Source organism: Osmerus eperlanus, chromosome 3 (genome assembly GCF_963692335.1).
Source record: "Osmerus eperlanus chromosome 3, fOsmEpe2.1, whole genome shotgun sequence".
NCBI classification, from domain to species: domain Eukaryota; kingdom Metazoa; phylum Chordata; class Actinopteri; order Osmeriformes; family Osmeridae; genus Osmerus; species Osmerus eperlanus.
In genome coordinates, this window is record NC_085020.1 from 14,545,353 (window position 1) to 14,567,696 (window position 22,344).

A 22,344-nucleotide genomic window follows, 5' to 3' on the forward strand; every position below is an offset into this window, starting at 1 on the left:
AACCTGAGTAGTGCAGCATAGTTGAGACCGAGGCTGGATAGGCATTTGACAATTTGGGATTTGCTCAATATTTGGCCTACATTTTCTATGACCACTTCTTGAGTTTTCCTGGTGATCATATCGGAATTTAGATCGGTCAGCGTTTCCACATATCTTGGGTTTTCTTTTTCGGATAGGTGGACAATCAGTTTCTCAGCTTCCGTGAGGTGAGACATGTTTGGTTCGGCTACTGGAAGTTATTAACACAATGCTATTGTGATAATGTTGATAGGCACTTTAGTTTTGTAGTGGTTCTCTTTTTGGCAACAATATATATACTTTTTTTTCCTTTTTTTTTTGTTTACCAACTTAATATTAAAATTAAAATCAGAAGATTCAAGATTCATGTATTCAAAGATTAACAATCAAAAACTGAGATTAATATTCAGAAATTAAAATCAATATCAAAGTCACCATCCAGGATCAAAGGTTCAGAAAATAAATAAAATTGTTTACCAAATTAATATTAAGGTTAAAATCAGAAGTTAATATTCAAAGATTAACAATCAAAAACTGAGATTAATATCCAGAAATTAAAATTAATATTAAAGTCACCACCCAGGATCAAAGATTAAAAAAATTTGTTTACCAAATTAATACTAAAATTAAAATCAGAAGTTAATATTCAAAGATTAACAATCAAAAACTGAGATTAATATTCAGAAATTAAAATTAATATTAAAGTCACCTTCCAGGATCAAAGATTCAAACAAATTATTTATTCTTTTAGGCCTATATTAAATCTTAATTTCAGTAATCTTGTTATAGTATCTATAAACGATTAGAGAATTTAGATTGAGTAGCTGTTGATTTGTTTTAGCCTAAACTGGACTGAGAAAGTACAATGTATTTAAATACTATAGCACATTAAGTTAGCCGGTTTAGCTTGTAGAATCAAACAGATAATGAACTAAATTGTTGCTGCATCTATAATGTAGCTTTAAATTGGGCAAGGGTTTTACATTCACCTCGAATTGAATGCGAAACAGTGAAGCTTCTTTTCGAAAAGCTATTTTATCAATTTCGGAATTGTTTAACAATATTGTGGCAGTACAGGCTGCGTTGTTCGGCTACTTCCAAACAAAAGTCCTTTTGGACTGATCGCAGATAGAGTGTGCAAACTAAAAATAATACACTTTACGTTTAATTATTATTTTGCGATTGTTGTTAAAGTTGTATATTGATGAGGGGTAAATAGGATTACAGTTCAGTATGGTCAACAACGCCGATATTCTGACAACTTCCACTTTTAAGTGCGCGGAATGAAAATCAAATTACAGGTCTTTGTTCACGAAAGGTAACTATTTCCGGTTAAGCAACAATAAAGGTCCTTAAATAAGCAGCTTCTCCTGTCTCAATAATTATTTTACTGTTACTTTACTGATTCTAGAGGTTGAGTGTTTACATTAATGTTGAATTACATGCAAAACAAAGTGAAGCTTTTTCCGAAAAGCTAAGTTAATCAATTTACCAATTGTTTAACAAGGTAGAAGCATATAGCTTAATGTAGAGAGCTGCGTAGTCTCCTTCAAAATCAAAGTCCTTTTGGACTGATCAATGTCTGTTATCTACCTCTAACTAGACAATGGCAACTTATCAGTTGCTTGGTTGATTTACTCAACCCAAATGGCCAACACTACTATAATACACCTTTCCGAAGCGTGTATGGTACCAAAATAGTAGTGTTGTGACTCTATAAAAAGGTTCTTATGCCTTCATTTAGAAGCGCTGCCTTTGTAGTTTCACAAGATGAAATGAGACGGGTCACAGTGTCACTGCGCACGCGCGTACCTCCGCTCAAGTCTAGCTTTTCCGAAGCTAGTTAGCTACACACAAATAGCCAATTGTTCACGATAAAGCCAATTCCATGAGTACACAGCACAGTATTCAAACAGTGTTTAAAACCGTAGCTATCTGGGGGAATAGTTAAATACAACGGAGCGTTAATTTAACCAAAAGGGTGGGAGGGTGGGTTTCAGACGGAAAATGTATCTCCGTTATAGATCGCTCATTTCAATCTGTTTCAAAGCCTATCACGGGGCTCCAATATGTAGCGGGGTTTGCTCGTTTGAAGATAGAAATACTTAATTTATCATAAAGTCTGGGGCACCACCTCTTACTGTTAAAGGGATAGAGGAAACCTTATTAAATAATATTTAAATAATAGCCTTCGTAATAATCAGTCTAATCTTAAGTCGTGAATTCTATGAAAGTAGAGCAGATCAGATAACGTGAGTGATACGCGAATATTATACACAATGATTTATTTAGGAGAATGTAATTATAATGAACAAATACCAGATAAGTTATGGGTTAGTCAGAGTAGTACAGTGGCTGGATGCAAATGAGGGCGAGCAACACAATGGCTGTGTAGAGCGTGTAAAGGGGGAAGGGAGAGAGAGAGAGGGGTAGAGAGGGACAGGTAGGCCTTTGTGGTAACAATGGACGAGCAGGGGCAACTGACTTAGCAAGGGTTAAGCTAACTCATTTGTAAAATACAATCAAACATCAACAATTTAATCACAACATGCCAATATGTCACAGGTAAGAAATATTGCAAATCGTAGTTACTTTTGTCGGCTTGAAGAAGGGTAGAGTCAATGGTTTCGTTATCGTCCAACGAAAATAGAACAACGGAATCTTTGGCCAAAGTTCCGGGCGCTCAGTGAATTTGCAGGTTGAGAGGAATAGTTTAGAAATGTAGCGAGCACTTCAGTTTAATCCTACGAACAAGCGGGGGTGATTGTACGTTTGGGGGTTTTATACTCCAAAGAACAAGGGGGGGGTCCCCGTGAAGGTGACCTCTTTCATTGGTCAGTTTCCCCCCACCTGGGCGTCGTCCTGAGATCTGCCTAGGTGTGAAGTAGCTGTACCTTTTGAGTTCCGTTATTTCAACTGTCCATGGAATGCTCAAACTTCAGAATATAACAATAAAACATTCGTAAATGGTTTGGTTAGTATGGTACTATCATTTTGATATCAAGATTGGCTGACTTAACTATACTTGAAGGGAAGTTATAATCAAACCTCAATTAAACAACGTTCTAAGTAAATGGGAAAAACACACATTATAACACATCAACTACTGTCATTGAAATAGTGTCCATGAGCCATGTAGTCCTTGAGAATATGTTTGTAAATCCACATAAGAAAGTTCTTCCTTGTAAATCCTTTGTCTGATACTGTGGGCCGTGTGGCCTCTGTATCTGACCCCATGCTGGGTCAGAAGCTTTGAAGCTTCTCCTCTGGGAGAAGGACAAAGGGGGAAGACCCTTTCCTTGTCGGGGGTAGGAGAAGGTGTGATGGTACCGTGCTTTGTCTGTGGACTGTGCTACACTGTAAACATATCAACATCAAAAACATATTCTAGTTAGTTCATCAATGCATTCAGACAATCTAGAAACTGCTCCAGCTAGTATCAGCACTAGCATTTTCCCTGTGGAATAATCATAATTGTTAGAGTGAATTCCACATTTGCATTCAGCAAGTTGTTCTATAAGTGAAAAATAAGAAACTTCCTGTTTCCATACCTTTCCCCAAATCATATGTAACACCAATGATGTATTTAACTATCAGTAAAAATATTTTAACTCTTTTCCCTTTTATGAATTAACAAGCTTACACTGAAGCAAACAACTTTTGAACTAATTTGTATAAAATAAAACTATTTTAGAAAACAACCAAATTACCCCATCTTTTAGTCTCATATTATCTTTTCTTATAAAAACCTTTAGGAACAGTTCAAATGAATACCTTTATATTTCAGATTCCCTTTTAATTTTTTTTTGTATTTAAATTCACCAAATCAAATCTCTCTTTTTCCAAGACATGTAGAAAACTAGCATCACTACCCTAAACCAGAATTTAATCTGTATGATTCCAAAATGAAACATAGACCATAAAATATTCTTAATGTAACCATTAGCCAAACTTATACCCCATCTATATTTCTATATAGGTTAGATAGGTAGAACTTCATAACTTGCTTTGGCTGCAGTCCAGAACAAGCTACTTAGCACAACCATCACACCACAATTTATCAGACTTAATGAGTCTTCCCAAATTATTTCAAAACCAAATTATCATAACCCTCTTTATGAACCAATACCATAATAAAACAACCTCATCACAGCCTAACTGTGTATCCCACAGACCCCTTAAGACAAAAGAAAATATAAACTCTCCCTTTTTCTTTTAAACCTTTACATTCACAATTTAACATAAACCCGTAAAACAAAACCTTATTCTTTAACACCTCAAAAGTTTTATCAAAGCATGTAATGTATACACCTTTGAATATTCCTATATTTACCAGCTATCTCAATTACTCTTTGTTAGTGAATCAACTCAAATAAACAATCGCGCATTTCAAACTCGAATCAAACAGCGCGCTCTGGAACAAAGCAAAAACTCTCAACCTTTTTTCATTTCTTCTAAACAACACAGATGGTTGGCGTTTACCATCTATTCACTTAATTTTGCTAAAGTATAACTTTTCCAATTCAATTAGAACTAATTTATGAACCAGGGGTTTAATTTCTGCATTTTACTGAGTACCATCACACACCACAGATGTTCCGCTCGTAAATACAAGTCCTGGTCTGAAAGGCTCCTACCTCCCAGTTTGGCTAGGATTTAGAACAAATGTTAAATCATACATTCGTAAACCACCAAACTTCGAATTCATCTAAACGGACACATCTTTCACCATTAATACTCACATAAGTATGCAGAATTACACCCTCTGGGATCACCTTTGTAAAACTCAACGTAACGGGACTCTTTTTTTAGCCCCCACCTTTCCTCGGAATTTTTGAAACTCATGTAAAATGTCCTCAAACAAACAAAACCTTGTTAGCAAATGTCTCAAAATACTCATCACCCAACATATTTCAAAAATACCCAAATTAATATGTAAATTCGCTTCAAATTTATCTATTTCTCTAAATTTTCGTCTTAGTCAATTTCTCAATTTCCATCTGCGCATGCGTCATGCGGTTACTCATCCTGGATCTCAAATATCAAGCTGCAATTCCTTTACTAGCCTGTACCCGCCTGTCGGTCTGTTAGTTTGTTAGCCAATGTCGTTGCCATAGTTGCAAATTCAACTTCCTGGACTCTCCTTTGTCTCAGGACAGAACAAAATGCACTTCCTCCACGTTTTCACCATTAGCCATTAACCAACAGTCACAGCCTAGATTTTCTTCCTCTCAGATCCCAGCTATCCTAGCAATTTGTAAAAGACTTGGTTCAACAGACAGCGGACTGGCAAATTCGCTAGAATCATGTCAGCCTTCGGATTTCTTTCTAGGGACAAGTCTACCCTCTTACAACATGTAAAACAATTACCCATGGTTATATTTACAACAGAACCTCAATATTTACAATTCTATCAACTATTAGTACTATTTTAACTTCAACATAAAAATTAGGCTCCGAAATCTACATATGCACCTAATATCACTCGTCAGAGAACGACAGTTTACCCATGTATTAGCATTCTGGTTGAACAAAGCTTCAACTTCAAGTCCATTTAAATAGGTAAATATGAATACCACCAAACCCAACACATTTCAACAAATCATCTCAGCAGCAATAAACACACATATGTAGCACCTTTGCCCTTAACAACAAACGCAATTCGGTCTCTCGAACTAGTTCCCCTTGTATACACTTCAGTCCCTCGGACTGGCTCAATCTTTCTAATCACTTCTTCATAACCCTTTACATATTTCTTTAAACAACAGTAACATCTGTGAACTCCCACAAAATTAAAAATAAAACCATCGAACATTTCCAGACATAAACAAAAATATTCCTTAAACAACATAACATTTCTGTTTGAACACATAACTTTCTATAAAAGTTTCAATAACCCCGGGATTGTAATTCTTCAAATGAATACCGCTTTTATTGCCAAAACTGGCCTTTTACCAATTATCCTACCCAAACACTAAATTTCCAGCGCGTTATTCAACAACGAATCAAGCTCATAATATAGAAAATCGGTCTGTACATAATTTCCAAATCAAGAGTATGGCAACTCACAATATTTTCTTAAGTTCGACAAAGAAACAGAAACACACATCTGTTTTCCCAACCAATATACTTCACAATTCAACGTCAAATTCACTTTTTTTTTTTTTTTTTGCACTCATGGCGGGTGGGCCACTGCATGCATAATGAGCTTCACTGAAAGAATCAACTTCCGCTAGGCTCAAGCGCATGCGCCTCTTTTCAAGTGGAGAATTCAGTCAAAGAATTAACACTAGCATTTTCAAAACAGAATGTCTCCGTCTTCAAAAACAAATGCCTTCTGGCGGTAATCAGACCGATGTAAACATCAAACATATAACGGTTAACACAGAGTTGTAAAACAATCGTCTCTCCTCTACCAACAGTGTCAACCGATAATCATTGTACGTCACCAGTTCGGAACTCAACTTCCAGTCACGAACCCCTCTGATTTGAGAGTTCGCTCACAATTTCCCCAAAAAAACTTTCAAGTGATGACACATCTCCGGACATTCACGTACATTTTGCTCAAATTCCCACAATTAAAGCACGCATTTTGGATTGACCATACCTAGCAATTCGTGTTGGCCTACATGTTTTTCAACAGCATGTCAACACGCTCTGCATCAGCTTTGACCATAGCCCACAACACGCTTATTCCAAACACAACAGGGACTCAAACCCTTTGTTCCGGAGAGGACTTTAACCTTTCCTTCTTTGAAACACAATGGCAATTGCAAGTCAAGGCACAAGCTTCAATCTTTGCGGGAATCCAAAGCAAATCTATAAAAAACATTCCAGGATCCTACTTTCTTGACTTTTCCTAGATATAACCGGCTGTCAGAAGAAATGGCAAATGTCTGACCTCTTCGTATTCTGTTCTCGCATTCCCGCAAACCCTCATGCGCCCGCGCATCCTGCCGCAACACCCCTGGCTGCGGATGAGGCGAAATTTGTTTGCGGAACAGCCAGAAAATCAATCGTGAATCTGTGGGGAAATAGATGAAAAATTCCCCACACTATTCTGTCCTAATATTTCTTTATCCCTCTACCTATCTCCATCCAATCAGAAAAAGCTCTCCAATCAGGCTAAAATCTATTCTTTTCTCCACTTCAAAAAAAAATCGTGTATCTATTTCTCCCCACGAACCTATTTCGCAATACAATAAGGTCCTTAAAACAAAACGACTCCACACTCGAAAATCCACATTTATCAATCCATATTTGCATTTGCAATAAACTATCGTTACCATACTTTTGTTTCATGTAATCGATGTTTGGACAGGTCAATTCTGCCTCCAGACCATTCATTTTCAGAATTACAATCCATAAACGATAACCAACAACGGAAAATAAAGACACAATTACTCCTTTTCGTTTCTAAAAACAATTAAATTCCGACTTCCCAACTTTCAATGAAAATAACTGCACAATCATAAATTACAAATATTCAAACCGAAAAAATAATTAAAATTTCGAAAAATAATTAAAATTTGGATTTTTGTAATTTGTATATAGCTTGAATAATAGACACCATTAGTTACTCATACTTCTTTTAACCTCAAAAAAACATAACTTGCAATTAAAACAAAAAATGAACACGCGTGTTGCAAACTTAAAACCTAACCTTTTTCTTTTCTTTGTTCTCCACCTTCAGGGACTCAAACCCTTTGTAAACACTCTCACTCACACAGCTGATTTCCTCACAAGTATACTTTTCTCTCGGGACTTAGAATCACGTTTAGGCCGTTAATAAATAAGAACTGCACCAATGCCAATACAATTTCTCAAACTATCACTAACCCAACATATTCTAATCCTTAGGGTCTCAAAAAGACACATAACACGATATAACATGTGAATTTATCTCCCTCTATGTGTTTGTTCGTCAACAACACTACCTCTGTGTGTGTCCGTCGACACACTTCTGCAGACATTTCTTTTACGACTTTCACGTAAAAGGTAGGTTCAACAACCTTACCTTATTAATTCGTACGACTTTACACGTACAGGACAGTTTTACCTCTGCCCAATTACTTACTTAACCGAATTATTGACAATAGCCTAAAAAACACACATTTAGACAACTCAATATCACACAGTCTTTTGAAGACCCCGCGTCAGCCACAAAACGTCCAACGGGCGCCCCCCCTTGGCCCTGCTGTCTCACGCATGGCGGAAGGAAAGGCGGCTTTTTGCCGGAAGATCAATTCGCCGAGGGGAACCGCCTGCTGAACGCCGTAGACCAACGAGGATCCCCGTACTGGCCACCAAGTGTAATGGTGGAAATTCAAGCGGCACTGTGTAGATCTGAGTAGTCAAGAGATGTGGGTTTATTACAATTTATTTTGCTTATACAGATCATGATTTAACAAAGTACTTTGTGATCAGTCATAACGAAGGAGGTGCTAGCAACAGGTCGTTCGCCAGAGTGATACAGAACAACCCCAAAACCCTGCCTTATATAAACTTTAGATCAAATGGTTTTTCTGAACTCTGTGATTGGTCAGCACTGCTCAGTGACAGTGACTTCATATCTATTGTGGCCTCTCTCCCCAAACCAGTAGATAGTAAAACCACAGGGGTTCACCAGTCAAATGGTCAACTGTCCTTTGTGTGGGCACTTCAAACAAGTATTTGATTAACCCCACCCAATGCAACAGGAAGGGTCAGAGCAGCAGATCACAATAACAATACTGTTGAATCCACATTGTCTCCAGACCAACTGTCTCTTCCTCCCCAGGTGACAAGAACCCTCTCAGGTCACCCAGACTTCCCGTCTCTTAGACTTCACGTCTCCTAGTTATAAAACTGCAAATGGCATCTCTACCAAATGGGTTGAATCGACTGTCACTGTATTAAGCTTCTTCAGACTTCCCTTAAAACACATTCCTCATATAAAACACACATATTATAACTGTATTCCAAAATTTCCATGACACTAGTTTCTTGTTGTATTAGCTGTGCTTTAGCTCTATCCAGTTCCTCAGACAGCCAATTGTTCACGACAAAGCCAATTCACTCAGTACACAGCACGGTATTCAAACAGTGCTTAAACCCGTAGCTATCTGGGGGAATAGTTAAATACAACGGAACGTTAATTTAACCAAAAGGGTGGGAGGGTGGGTTTCAGATGGAAAATGTATCTCCGTTATAGATCGCTCATTTCAATCTGTTTCAAAGCCTCACACGGCACCAATATGTAGCGGGGTTTGCTCGTTTAAGATTAGCAATACTTAATTTATAATAAAGTATGTAGTTCTTAGGGGCACCACCTCTTATTGTTAAAGGGACAGAGGAAACCTTATTGAATAATATTGAATAATAGCCTTCGTAATAATCAGTCTAATCTTAAGTAGTGAATTTCTATGAAAGTAGAGCAGATCAGATAACGTGAGTGATACGCGAATATTATACACAATGATTTATTTAGGAGAATGTAATTATAATGAAAAAATACCAGATAAGTTATGGGTTAGTCAGAGTAGTACAGTGGCTGTATGCAAATGAGGGCGAGCAACACAATGGCTGTATAGAGCGTGTGTGAAGGGGGGAGAGAGAGAGTGGGAGAGGGGTAGAGAGGGACAGGTAGGCCTTTCTGGTAACAATGGACGAGCAAGGGCAATTGACTTAGCAAGGGTTAAGTTAACTCATTTGTAAAATACAATCAAACATCAACAATTTAATCACAACATGCCAATATGTCACAAGTAAGAAATATTGCAAATCGCAGTTACTTTTGTCGGTTTGAAGAAGGAGTCAAAGGTTCGTTATGTCCAACGAATAGAAAGCGGAATCTCTCGTCAAAGTTCCGGGCGCTCAGTGAATGTGCCAATTGAGAGGAATAGGTTAGAGAGTGACGCGTTCACCTCAGTTTAATCCTACGAACAAGCGGGGGTGATTGTACGTTTGGGGGTTTTATACTTCAAAGAACAAGGGGGGGGGGGGGGGTCCCCGTGAAGGTGACCTCTTTCATTGGTCAGTTTCCCCCAACCTGGGCGTCGTCCTGAGATCTGCCTAGGTGTGAAGTGGCTGTACCTTTTGAGTTCCGTTATTTCAACTGTCCATGGAATGCTTAAACTTCAGAATATAACAATACAACATTCATAAATGGTTTTGTTAGTATGGTACAATCATTTTGATATCAAGATTGGCTGACTTAACTATACTTGAAGGGAAGTTATAATCAAACCTCAAATAAACAACGTTCTAAGTAAATGAGAAAAACACACATTATAACACATCAACTACTGTCATTGAAATAGTGTCCATGAGCCATGTAGTCCTTGAGAATATGTTTGTAAATCCACATAAGAAAGTTCTTCCTTATAAATCATTTGTCTGATATTGTGGGCCGTGTGGCCTCTGTTTCTGACCCCATGCTGGGCCAGAAGCTTTGAAGCTTCTCCTCTGGGAGAAGGACAAAGGGGGAAGACCCTTTCCTTGTCAGGGGTAGGAGAAGGTGTGATGGTACCGTGCTTTGTCTGTGGACTGTGCTACAGTATTGCATTTCCGATTTTGTATGCAATGGCAAAAAGTTCTCCAAATCCTGAAACATTGATAGTATAGGTTAAGAGTAACTACCACACCACAAATGGCCCAACATCACCCATAGGTGACGCTACTGGCCACGCCCTGATGCACAAAGATACAAGGCTTTCTGGAATGGGTAGACTCACTATAGGGAGGACAAACGTTCTGCTCTCAATGTAATCACAACGGAGAGTTCCAAGCGTCAACAAATGCTAAACTGAACTTATTGCTCATTTAAAATTGTCATAAAAAACACACTTGTGAGATTTAATGTACAATACGATGTACGATTATATTATTAGTACATTTACTTTCGAAAACAGTAGTCAATTTTCGCTTGTTGACTGAGACGTTAGCATAATTAGCCTCTGTTGGACGACATATACGATAGCGGTCTGTGATACATCCGTTTTCAATCGTTAAAATAATAAACATGGCTCACATATCAATGAACGTTTTATGATTTATTATGAGATAATGTTACTAGGAAACAGTTAATGGGTACAATTATCATTATATACCTGTAGTTTTAAGCCAGTGTAGCTCACTGTTATGCTGTACGCAACGCGGTTTAGAGAAACTTCTAATTCTATTGCTGTTTAGGAAGCCAAACGGCGACAGTGAAATCTCGGCCCTCCCCTTACAAAAATCAAAATTCCCAGATGAGTTTTTCAATTGGTGAATCAACCTGTCACTCAAATTAGAGCCAATCCCTGTGCGAATACCATCCCGTATGTGGCACAGAGGTTTTCCCATTTTAAGACGTCTGTAATGGGCTGAGAGTACTTTGAGCCATTGGCTACTAACCTGAACTTCAATGCCACAGCCTCAATTTGATGTCATTCTGTTCATGAAGGTCTCCTCTACAGGACTGTGAAAACCGCTAACATTTCCCAGCTGGGGGATTTTTTATAATCGAGCTTATGTCCGAGGAGTGCCCCTCTTTAGAGCTACATTTTGAGTGCTAACAAACTCCCCATCGCTCTATCCAGCTAGTTAGCTTGCCACGAGCATTCCTCTCCCTGCTTCACTAACAAAATATGGACAGATGTGCCTTGTTTTCGCTCATTTAATCGGTTCGACCTCAAAATCCGTATACATATAGTGGAAACGTACATCTACGAATGTGTGGTCTCAAATATACAGAAAGATAAAAAAAATTTAATTCCAGCGCGTTCAAACAGTCCCCTCAGTTAAGGTTGGCTAGCAAGTTACAGCAGCAGCCTGGCCCTGTGACAGGTGGGGGGAGGGGCGCAAAGGGCACACTTAAGTGGTATTTTGCTTCCAACTCATTTTGTAGACAACCCATTCATTTGTAGCAGATAAACATCTAAAAACATGCAAGCTAGTAGGCCCGAAAACTAGGATTGAGAGAGAGGTTGATATAAAAGGAGTATAAGAGAAGCTGACAACGCTGAATGAGTATTTCATTTGTTTGATGTGCAAGGCAACTAAACACCTCTCTGGGAAAGTGTAAAAGGGAAAACAAACATTATGGAGATCCAAAATTACTGAAGAGCTCTGGCAGTAGTGCAATGCTTTGATAATGGTTTACTACATCAGAACTTGATGACTAACTAAATTAAAGAAGCCAATGACAAAAGGCTCTCACAAACAAGCTAGAAGTGGGTAGTAGCTTACTTGTGCTTTCCAATCAGTATCTAGTTGGGTGTGCTCAAGCCTTCGGCGAGAGCACAACCTTTGTTCTCTCACATATGTATTATTATTATTATTTTTATTTTATTTATTTCTTTTTGCCCCCCTAAAACTCAGTCAATATTTGGCCTACATAGACAACCTAGGTGTCAAAAGTTTCGTCTTGGTAGCGATTGAGTTGCTTCTATTGGAATTTACGTTCCGTTGAATGGTTTAGGCTGAAGTTAAGTTTTTGTGGCGAAAAGTGAAGCTAACGGTGGCTAATTTGCTAGCCACAGTCACTGACGTTACTAACGTCACGAACACACGCGTGACTACCTTTGGCAGAAAATTCGTTTCGCATCTGTTAACTTGGGAGATAGCTAGGCTAACTATAGCTTTACTGCAAGGCAGCTGCAGAAACGCCACAAGCAAAGTGGCCAGGGTGATAACTATTTATTACTTTGTGATATGACACACAATTGTGATGTGTAATGTACAGTATAAGCTGATATTATTAAGGAAGTACATCTACTTTCGGAAACAGTAGTCTACTATTTCACTGACGTATTAGCATCATGACATTAGCCTGTACATACTACAGTAGTCTATGATGTAGCGTTATCTGTTTTCAATCGTTAAAATAAACATTCCTCACATATATATTTTCGTTGTAGGATTTATTCTGACATTAGTAAACGATTTGTTGGTGAAATTACCATTACCTGTGGTTTCAAACCAGTGTTGCTCACTGCAACGCTGTAGCCTACGCGAGACACACTACAAAAACATCTACAGTACACAGCTGTTTAGGAAATCAAACGGCGACAGAACATGTTCGGCACTCCCCTTACTTAAATCAAAAGTCTCTGACCACTAACCTGAACTTCATTGCCACAGCCTAAACTTTGTCAATCTGTTCATGAAAATAATTAATTTCAGCCTAAACCTTACAACGGAACGTTAAATCGAATTCAACCAACGCAATCGCTACCAAGACGAACACAGTAGTCTAGTACTGTACCGTAGTAGAATTTACCGGGGCAGCTTCTCCACACAGGGCTATATCGCATTTTGCGTTGTTACTGACAATGATCGCTACCAGTGAGCTTTTTATGAATGAGCGATTTTCCACTAAATAAATGTCAAGCTTATTTAAGTTTTTGAGGGCATTTTTTCAGTTAGCAGATGGTAATGTTTGAATCGCGATTCCATCTTCTACTGCCGGTAACGTCGTAGAATAATCTTCAAAGGGGGTTCTTTATTCATGAATGAATGCAATATGAGTAGGCTAAATGCCTGAAAATATCATGAGAAGGGAAAACTTAAAAGGACGTTTAAGTCATAGAGATTAGGTCAATTTTTACACCGGTCTGCCAAATGTATTCGTTGATTCACCTATGAGGCTGCCTCTTGCAGGGGAAATGAGAAGAAATCATATTTCATTCTACACTTAATTCGTATTTTGAGTTGTAAATGAGCAGCAAAAAAAAGATGCTTTTAAATCTATGTAATCTTTATAAATAATAAGTATGCATTTTTATATAAAATATACAGAAATATCAGTTGTAAAAATGTCATAAAAAAACGGACCCCCCTGTGCAACCGACGCAAGCAAGCACACCCTACAATTTCCCCAGAAATTGTACCCTCTCTAGTTCCCCATTGAAGTTCCACAAAAATCTTGTGTTTGCATTTTCAATGCGTTTTGAGGGTAAGACAGAAACAGAATTTTTTTTTTTACATTTCGCACCCATGCAGTGCATGTTCTGAAATGAAAATAAACATTGCCCTGATGTACACACAGTGTTGTTTAGTTTTTTTTAGTCAGAGAAGCTACGTAGGCAGTGTATTTTCTTTTGTTCCGTTACCTCCAACCCCCGTTTTGAGTCGTCGGATCCACCCCCCCTCTGCGCTCCGGGACCTCCCACTTTACAAATTAGGCATTTCTTATGAATATGTTCTAAACCATAGGACAGGCTTTTTTGTCAGTGACTTATAATATAGGTACTCATCAAATTCAAGGCTTTAGCGAAGGCTTGGTCAAGTTTTTCAGAGATATTAGATTTGGACTGGTTGATCTTGTGTGTATTCGCCAGGTTCAGACAGGGTATCTTTTTTGGGTATACCAAAAGTGGAATGCATGGTTGTTGTCAAGGTAATTGAATAATTAAAACTGAGTAGCATAGAGATCTAGCCCAAAACACTCACCGCCATCACGTGAACGTGAATCTTTTCATTTATCATTAATAAAACTGTCATGTATAGAATTATTTTAAAAATTACATAAATTATTCACAAGTATGTTGAATGTAGTTTAACATACTTGTTTAATTGGTTGGTTACTTTGATCTGAAAACAGAAACTGTCCCCGAATAACTACCAGCTGCCATAAGACTAACTTCTGCCCAGCTTGCCCCACTCCCCTCCCCCCACATTTCTTTCCCTGGTTCTGTTACAACCTCACACACACTCTGTGTGTAACCCTAGCCCTGGTGAGACCTGATCACCCTGTGTCCTAGTGGCAGTGCTTATCAGGAGTCACCTGCTCAGGTGTCCCTATGTGCCTACGGGCAAGGCAAACACAGTAGAAGGGGTTATAAGATCTCAATTCATGTAGTCTAGGGGATCGGAAGAAAGCAGGGAAAAAGAAAAAGAGACAGACAGACAAAGAGTGGCAGGTGGACTTGCAAGGGACATGATTGGGGACCTGGCGCATGTAGGAGGAATTGGCCACAAACTGGACACACACTCCAAAAACGCATTGGATGCTTAAAGATGCTCCTCGTTGGCATCTAAGGAATTCTGTAAGGGCTACTCCTGATCTCAGGACCACCTTTCCTTGAATATCCACTTTTTAACTTCTCTCTTTCAAACCATCTTCTCTCTTCTCCATTCTCATCTCCTCTGGCCTACCCAACTCCATTCCCTTTATCTCTATGTCGTCCCTCTCCTTTCTCTCGCTCCTTTCTATTCAGAGTCAGATGGCTGAGCGGTTAGGGAATCGGGCTAGTAATCTGAAGGTTGCCAGTTCGATTCCCGGCCATGTCAAATGACGTTGTGTCCTTGGGCAAGGCACTTCACCCTACTTGCCTCAGGGGGAATGTCCCTGTACTTACTGTAAGTCACTCTGGATAAGAGAGTCTGCTAAATGACTAAATGTATTCAATTTTGATTGCTGATGTGCTTTTCTTGGTATGGGTAGTAGATGACAGTGTGTGAGAGAGAGACATGGCTGCCCTAAGATCCACTGAGATCCAGGTAGCACCCACTGCTGAGAACACAGTAAGTGTAACATTGTTTTCCTGTTCTTCTAAGGAAAAAAAGCTTTCTCATAGTTGGATCTAGGTTCTCTGAACTGAACAGGTTAAAAAGACAGGGAACAATACAAACTGTAAAAAAAAAAAGTTGTGCTGTTTAATCATTTGGGCCTGTATAGTTAATTGAAAGTCATGGTCAAATATTATAGCTCCAATGCATCTCTATAACCTCACAGGAACCTCAGGAAGACAAGACAGACCCAAGCAGAATAGAGGTGGTCTCTGTGACTGACGAGGACCTCCCAACGGTTGAGACCCCTACCACCATCAATGTCAGCCCCCTGACTAGCCGTAGTAACACTCCTCCACCTGACAGTAGTTTTGAAAAACACTCTGATCAAGTTCGAAACCCCATCTATGACCCCCAAACGCAAGTCCCACCAAACCCAACCATGCCAGTCACCAAGGTGCAGCCTTTCATGAATGGTAAAGTACAATAGAGCTTTTAATAGCACTGTTTGATTCATGTGAACAAGCATTAGTAAACCAAGGTAGCTAACCGATGAGAATATATACATAAATGTGTTAAGTAAGGATTATTATAGTACTCAATTAAATTGAAAGGGTTTTTTTTCCGAAGGGGTAAGTGAATAAATTGCAGGAAAATGTATTTTGTCTCAATACTACAGAAGTCGCAGAGGAAAAAACCTGGCATGGTAGGTTGTTTGCGTGCCGAATGGAGCTGCTGTTTGGAGGGTGCGTGCTAGTGGTAGTCACTCTCACGCTTGGTATCGGCCTGGGAGGTAAGTGCAAACTAGGCCATGTGGTCTATAGTAATTCAAGCGCTAACCAACTCTACTTCGAAATATTTTATGAGCCCTATCCAGTTTTACAATTTGGGCCTTCACGCTAGTGTAATTTCATTTCTCAAAAGCCTTTTATGCAGAGGACACAGACTCACCTTGGTATGGTGTTAGTTTACAATACGTCGAATAGCACTAAGCTCATAGCTAACATGGGTGGCTGAAAAGATGATTAGGCTGTAACCTCTGATTCAGTAGGCTGTAACCAAATTATGCCATGTGTGGTCCCACACAAGCAATATATATTTTTTTTATGTGTTACACAGCTGTAGCGGGGTGTGGGTGTTAAGAATGAGATACTTACTTTAGAAGGACGTATCGTTTTAATAGGGCACCACCTTAATATTACCTTATGGCAAATCAAGGAAAACATATACCGTATTTCTTCAAATAAACGCTGCGGCATTTATTAAATAACGTTCATTTTTGGTGCAGCGTTTATTAGAGGGCAGCGTTTATTCGAGGGCGGCGTTTAATTAGTAAGGGTGATCTCGTGAATTGTAGCTGCAGTGCAGCCATAGACAACTTCGTTGCTGGCATTGTGACAAATGAATCATGCTGCTAACAATGCAGGTTTCATTTACTACCGCTGACCTTGTCAGCTATGTACATGTGTAATAAATACTGGGGTTGAATTTAACCAATTAAATAACCATTTTCAGATTTTTTTGGTGCAGCGTTTATTCAAGGGCGGCGTTTGTTACACAACGTTCATTTTTGGTGCGGCGTTTATTCGAGGGCGGTGTTTAATATGTACAAATCAGTCTTCCAAAGGAATTAATTATTATATAAGAGTAGGGCATATCATAGCAATGGTGAACACACACACATCAAATAATGTATCCAAAGAATTTATTAAAGTTAGATTATAAATTTGGTAGGGGAGATGGTTTGGTTTCAATGAACAGAATGAAATGGTCTAACTTAAAGACAGAAAATGGGCTTAGGTCAAGACAACTGTTGAGTCTAGTATGGAAATCAAAATTCAGATTCTGTAGTCAAGGAAAAACTGGCTCATGGCCAGGGTTTTTTTTACGATGTAGAAATCACATATAAAACATATAACAATCTCACCCACCCACAATCCTCAAGCCATATGTAGGCCTATATATTATTGCAAAACTAATACCATGGACTAATACTATCACTATGGACTTATAAAAGCTCAAAAGAACTGTATTTGTGCTCAAAATAATGCAAACAATGTGGCTTGCACACCCGCATTAACTATTGATGTCCCTACAAGAGCTGAAATCAAACCTACACCTTTGATTGCTTTTCTATTATTTTTATCTGGAAGTCTGTGCATGTCCGTTGACTCCTTGGATTCCTTCATGGTGGATTTCTGTAGACATTTTGTTTAGATATGATGTGGTTTTATGGTTCCATTACTTGGGAATGTAGTGTTTGTATGGACAAAGCGAATTATGCCATACCCTATGTTTTTGTGAATTGCCGCCACAGAAGAGAGCCTCCAAGTTGTCGCCTCGCCCGTCCTCCCAAAGCGCCCTTCTCCCCCCTCCTCTTTAGTACCCCGGACTCTTTCCGTCTCTCTTTCCCTGTGGCATCCTCCGCCTCCATACCTTCACTGGTTTCTCCCTTCCTCCGGGCGACCATCCTCCAAGGTAGTTAAGTCGACCTGGCTGACCTTCTGCCTTTCCAAACCTCCATACCCCGCACCATCGACGGGCCGGCATGCCCTGTCCAGCTCCGCCACCTGGAACCCTCACGGTGACGGGAAGTCAAGGCTCCCGAGTTCGCTTAAGTGTTCTTCCTGTACAGGGCCGGGATTTGCTCCTCCTTTCCCGAGCACTGTGCAGAGCTGGATGTCTACCTCTTTCTCCTCCTCCAGCTCACCCTGCGGTTTGGGGGCACGGGCTTCTACACTTATCACGTGCTGTATCTTCGTTGCCTGCTCCGCCCTGCCCAGCTCTCTGTCCTCTCACTCCTCCCTAGCGTTCACGGTTATGGCCCCCCAGCCTCTGGCCCTCGCCCCGCCTCTCCTCCTCTGCCCCACCTCTGGCAACACCTTCTGTCCAACTGGAAAGGCATCACCTTCTTCTACGAACACATTTCCAACCCCAGAGATCAAACTGTTCAGGCCTTCCTCCGGTTTTGCGCAGAACAGTGGCTCGCCATGCTCTTAGCTCCGAGGCTCGTACACGTTAGCAACTAGCTATACACATCATACTTTGCGACAACCAGTCGTGAGCGTGGGAGCTAAGGCATTGCAGTCGAGTCAGAACTGGCAGAATGGGGTACAAATCCAATCACGAAGCAGATACATCATGTGAACTTTATGAAAAACAATGCTATTAGTACATTATAGTATTCCTTTCACTTGGTTTTTAGAAATATAATCCTAGATGGAACTCACCACATACGTTGTTATTTTTGCTTCGTGTTTTTAACATGACTTAAGTATTGTGTCGGATTAAATCAACTGTAAACTTGAATATCTGGCTCCGTCGTTGTTCTAGCTCGGTAAAGCAAGGGGAAAAAGGCCTACATATCTTGTAGCGCCGGCTAGCGTTGAGAATTAAAGACGAGGAATATTGTTCACGACTGTTTATTAAACCCAGGAACACTCACATTGGACAGCTTGGATAGCCATCTAACTAGATAACATTCACAATCAAGGTGAACGCTCGAATTATCCAAACTAACAGACCATAGGGTTACACATATCAAAACGGAACGAACACAACAATAGAACTCCAAACAATGCTTATTTAACTAAGCTAACCCTCTTAACTACGTTGCTTTTCAGCTTGCCGCGCGGCATTCTGGGTACCAAGAGCATTGTCGCTACAATATGTTACTATATGATGATGATGAGTGTTGCTTTATTATTACTAGCTTACTGTTATTGTTAATGCCATCGTTGTGTTAATTGACTAACGTTACATAATCATATCATAATCATAGACTGTGAGATCGAGGATCTAACAAAAAAGGTGGAGGCGAGGAAATGTGTCCTGTTTCGCGGCCTGTCATCAGGTATTAGCAACAAAGGAAAGTCGGCGGAGTGGAAAACTGTCACTAGGGCCGTAAATGATGTGGGCAGGCCCGTAAAGATTACCCCCGCAGCCCCCACAGGGATGGGGGGCCTCGCGTGGCAGGCCCCCCGTTTTTTTTATTTTTTATCCAATTTGAATTACATGGGATGTCTTATTGTCTTGTCTGTGTTTCCAGAGTTGATATAAAAATAAAGGAAAGTATATGTAATTGTGCTTTCTTTGTTAGCTAGGTAAGTGACATGACGAAGGTCATATGATCACACAGACCGGCGAGCCCGCTGCAAATAGCTAACTGTAGCTAGGAAAAATGAAACGCACATTTAAAAGCGGTGCCCAAAAGCGGCATTCAAAACAGAACATTTCTGAATTAAATGCCAAACTTCCCAAAATTACAAATTTATTTTTCGACCAGCCGGTGAAGGATGCACTCATCTGCCAGAAGAGACAGGTATTGTACTGTTTGCTATAGCTAACATTACTGTACCACGTAGCTAACGTTAGCACAAATATACAAATATACAACATTGTTATTTTTGCTTTGTGTTTTTAATATGACTTAAGTATTGTGTCGGATTAAAATGCCATGTGTTGTGCTTCCTAGCGTTAACAGAGCCTTCTTTCCAAGAACCAGGAAAATTAGCCTTGCTCCTTTATTGACTTCCTATCAAGCTGACAACATTGAAATGGAGTGAAACTACAAAAAAAAGAGAAAGTAGAAAAAGTGCTTAATTATAAAATATATTAGGCTACATAACTGACATTATTAGCAAACATGATAACGTATGCGACAGTAGTATCGTGCAGTTGCAGCGATTGCGTTTGACTATTTAAACATACAAAAAACATAATCAAAGTTACAATAAGTCATTGTATTTCAGTTATATACATATTATGATCGTGTAAAACGTACAGTCATTGCTTTCTACAAGATTCACACGACAAAAAATGGCTCCATTTATGATTTAGCGAACACGCAAATAATAAACACAACTCCATACTATCAAGTGTGCCTGATGTAGCCACGGCCATCAAATTATTTCTGACAATACCCGTGACTGTTGCAAGCGCTGAAAGGTCATTTTCCAAGCTGAAACTGATCAAAACATATCTCAGAAGCTCCATGTCACAAGAGAGGCTGTCAGGTCTGGCCATCCTTAGCATAGACAATGAATGTGCGCGCAGTTTAGATGTAAAGAGTGTGGTAAAAGACTTTGCACACAGATTTGCTAAAAGACGCGCACGTGTAGGCTATTCACCTGCAAACCGTTTGAGCGTTTTTTTCTTATTGAATACATTTCTCTCACAAGACAAGCTTGAGTTTTAATATCTTGCATTTATTACACGGCTCTTCAGAATGTTCCAAAAAGTTCAGTTGATCGCGTCGGGGTCCTGTTCGTCCCGTCGGTATTTGTATTACATTATCCGTTACATATGTGGTGGGGGGGGGGGCTCTCAGGCTTATTCTGCGGGGGGGCCTCATGTGTTTCCGTTACGGGCCTGGATGTGGGTTCGGAGAACCGGAACATGGCAGAAATTAAGAAGAAATGGTCATGGATGAGTCAGAGTCAGGCTCACAGAGACAATTGCATTTTCCCATGCCAATCTTGTAGTTGCACAGCACAGTGAGTATATATTTCATCTGTGGTAAATCATCCGTGCTGCGTGCAATATTAACCATATACAGAGGGTGACATGCTTTTCATGCAATTTGAGTGATTTTGTTGTTCGTTTGACACCCTCAAGTTTAAAATAAGTTATTAAGTGGTGGTGGATTAAACAGTTAATATCATTTCCCGTTTGGGTTTTGGCATTTTGATGTGAATCATCCACATCAATGATCAAACTTTTATTAGCTGAGGTATTTATGTTTTTTGAATAAGCTAGTCAACGTCATAGACGTATGACAGTAACTGTAGTGGAAACGTTATTTTGTAATGTTTGGTGAGTTTCGCCACTTTTCAGTTAGAATTCGCCACGTTACAGAGCCAGACAAGACTTTGCGGACGGCGCACACATTCTCAAGTCAAGTTCATTTGTATACATCACACCGTGTGCGTGAAAACCAGCGTACACAAGCTTTTTGTGCGTACGCAACATTTATACATGAGGCCCCAGCTCTCTAGCGCCCGTCGGCAACCCAAAGGATGTAAGTGAAGGTGCCTGTGTGCGCAGACATGGATGTTACATGAGGATGTGAAAACAAATGTGTCAGCGGAGCATCCGCTGTTCCCTGGGAGTCCAGGGCATCTCAACGAATATTCCCATGTAGACACTGTGGATTCTGATGGCTAATTTAGCGCATCAGGCACGTCCCTGGTAATAGGGGCTCATCAGGTGTCGCGCAGGGACGGCATAGCAGGTACTGGCGCATGAAGGAGAGGGGACAAAAGGTAGTTAGTTTGGCCAATCACAATGGGGGTGCCTTTATACAGTTAGGTCCATAAGTATTTGGACATTGACACAATTTTCATCATGTTGGCTCTGTATACCACCACAATGGATTTGAAATGAAACAATCAAGATGTGCTTTAAGTGCAGACTTTCAGCTTTAATTTCAGGGTATTTACATCCAAATCAGGTGAACGGTGTAGGAATTACAACACATTTTATATGTGGCCCCCCCCTTTTTAAGGGACCAAAAGTAATTGGACAAACTAACATAATCATAAATGTAATTGTCACTTTTAATACTTGGTTGCAAATCCTTTGCAGTCAATGACAGCCTGAAGTCTGGAACCCATAGACATCACCAGACGCTGGGTTTCGTCCCTGGTGATGCTCTGCCAGGCCTCTACTGCAACTGTCTTCAGTTCCTGCTTGTTCTTGGGGCATTTTCCCTTCAGTTTTGTCTTTAACAAGTGAAATGCATGCTCAATTGGATTTAGGTCAGGTGATTGACTTGGCCATTGCAGAACACTTCTTTGCCTTAAAAAACTCTTTGGTTGCTTTCGCAGTATGATTCGGGTCATTGTCCATCTG

General features: G+C 39.8%; 1 protein-coding gene across 1 annotated transcript in view; it reads left to right on the forward strand.

Moving 5' to 3' along the window:
* The first annotated feature begins 16,205 nt into the window (after positions 1-16,205).
* The window catches only part of LOC134017606 (transmembrane protease serine 3-like), a 31,161-nt gene continuing 25,022 nt past the window's right edge, over positions 16,206-22,344 (forward strand). The window contains exon 1 of the mRNA XM_062457437.1: positions 16,206-16,285. Within this exon, the coding sequence (XP_062313421.1) occupies positions 16,219-16,285 (67 nt within the window). The 5' untranslated portion in view covers positions 16,206-16,218. The remainder of the gene's footprint in view (positions 16,286-22,344) is intronic.